Raw genomic sequence first — 1,079 nt, forward strand, 5'->3', positions numbered from 1 at the left:
TATCACAAAAAACCTCAGTTCAGACTCAGTTTAGTCCAGACTCCTTAGTTCAGTCCAGACTCAGCTGATGTGCCATAGAAAACCTCAGCTCAGACTCCTCAGTTTAGTCCAAACTCCTTAGTTTAGTCCAGACTTACCTGAGGTGTCACAGAAAACCTCAGTTCAGACTCAGTTGATGTATCACAAAAAACCTCAGTTCAGACTCACCTGAGGTGTCACAGAAAACCTTAGTTCAGACCAATTAGTTTAGTTCAGACTCCTCAGTTTAGTTCAGACTCACCTGAGGTGTCACAGAAAACCTCAGTTCAGACTCAGTTTAGTTCAGACTCCTCAGTTTAGTCCAGACTCACTTGATCTATCACAGAAAACCTTAAGTTCAGACTAATTAGTTTAGTTCAGACTTGTTAGTTTAGTCCAGACTCACCTGAGGTGTCACAGAAAACCTCAGTTCAGACTCGGTTTAGTTCAGACTCCTTAGTTTAGTTCAGACTCACTCGTTGGTTTAGTTCAGAGTCCTCAGTTTAGTTCAGACTCCTTAGTTCAGTTCAGACCCACCTGATGTACCACAGAAAACCTCAGTTCAGACTCAGTTCAGTTCAGACTCCTTAGTTCAGTTCAGACTCCTCAGTTTAGTTCAGACTCACCTGATGTGCCACAAAAAACCTCAGTTCAGACTCAGTTTAGTCCAGACTCATTATTTTAGTTCAGACTCGTTAGTTCAGTCCAGCCCACCTTCCCAAAGCCACAACAACCCCGGAACAGAGAGGAATCCTGGTTTTAATCGGGCAAAACCCAACCGGGAGATGTCTGCCCTAAAAACCCTCTGCGGGCCGCGCCTGCCAGGCTGGGAACGCGGCCCAGGAAAGCCGGGAATGCGGCCCGGGAAAGCCGGGAATGCGGCCCGGGAAAGCCGGGAATGCGGCCCGGGAAGCCGGAGCATCCCGGCCAGGTGAGAGCTCGGGGGCATCCTGGCAGATAAGGGCCCAACAAAGGCGCTGCTGTGGCCCGGGAACAAAGCGCTGCTGTGAGCCGGGAACAAAGACACCTCTGTGCCGAAGTGACCTCCCGGCACAGCCCGC

At 49.8% G+C, this 1,079-nt stretch overlaps 1 protein-coding gene across 1 annotated transcript in view; it reads left to right on the top strand.

Moving 5' to 3' along the window:
- The first annotated feature begins 872 nt into the window (after positions 1 to 872).
- Positions 873 to 1,079, top strand: part of LOC103761341 (carboxypeptidase A1-like) — a 7,179-nt gene continuing 6,972 nt past the window's right edge. Inside the window, exon 1 of the mRNA XM_029965622.1 lies at positions 873 to 949. Coding sequence (XP_029821482.1) covers positions 873 to 949 — 77 coding nt within the window. The remainder of the gene's footprint in view (positions 950 to 1,079) is intronic.

Source organism: Manacus vitellinus, unplaced genomic scaffold (genome assembly GCF_001715985.3).
Source record: "Manacus vitellinus isolate BGI_N305 unplaced genomic scaffold, ASM171598v3 scaffold_110_pilon, whole genome shotgun sequence".
NCBI lineage: Eukaryota > Metazoa > Chordata > Aves > Passeriformes > Pipridae > Manacus > Manacus vitellinus.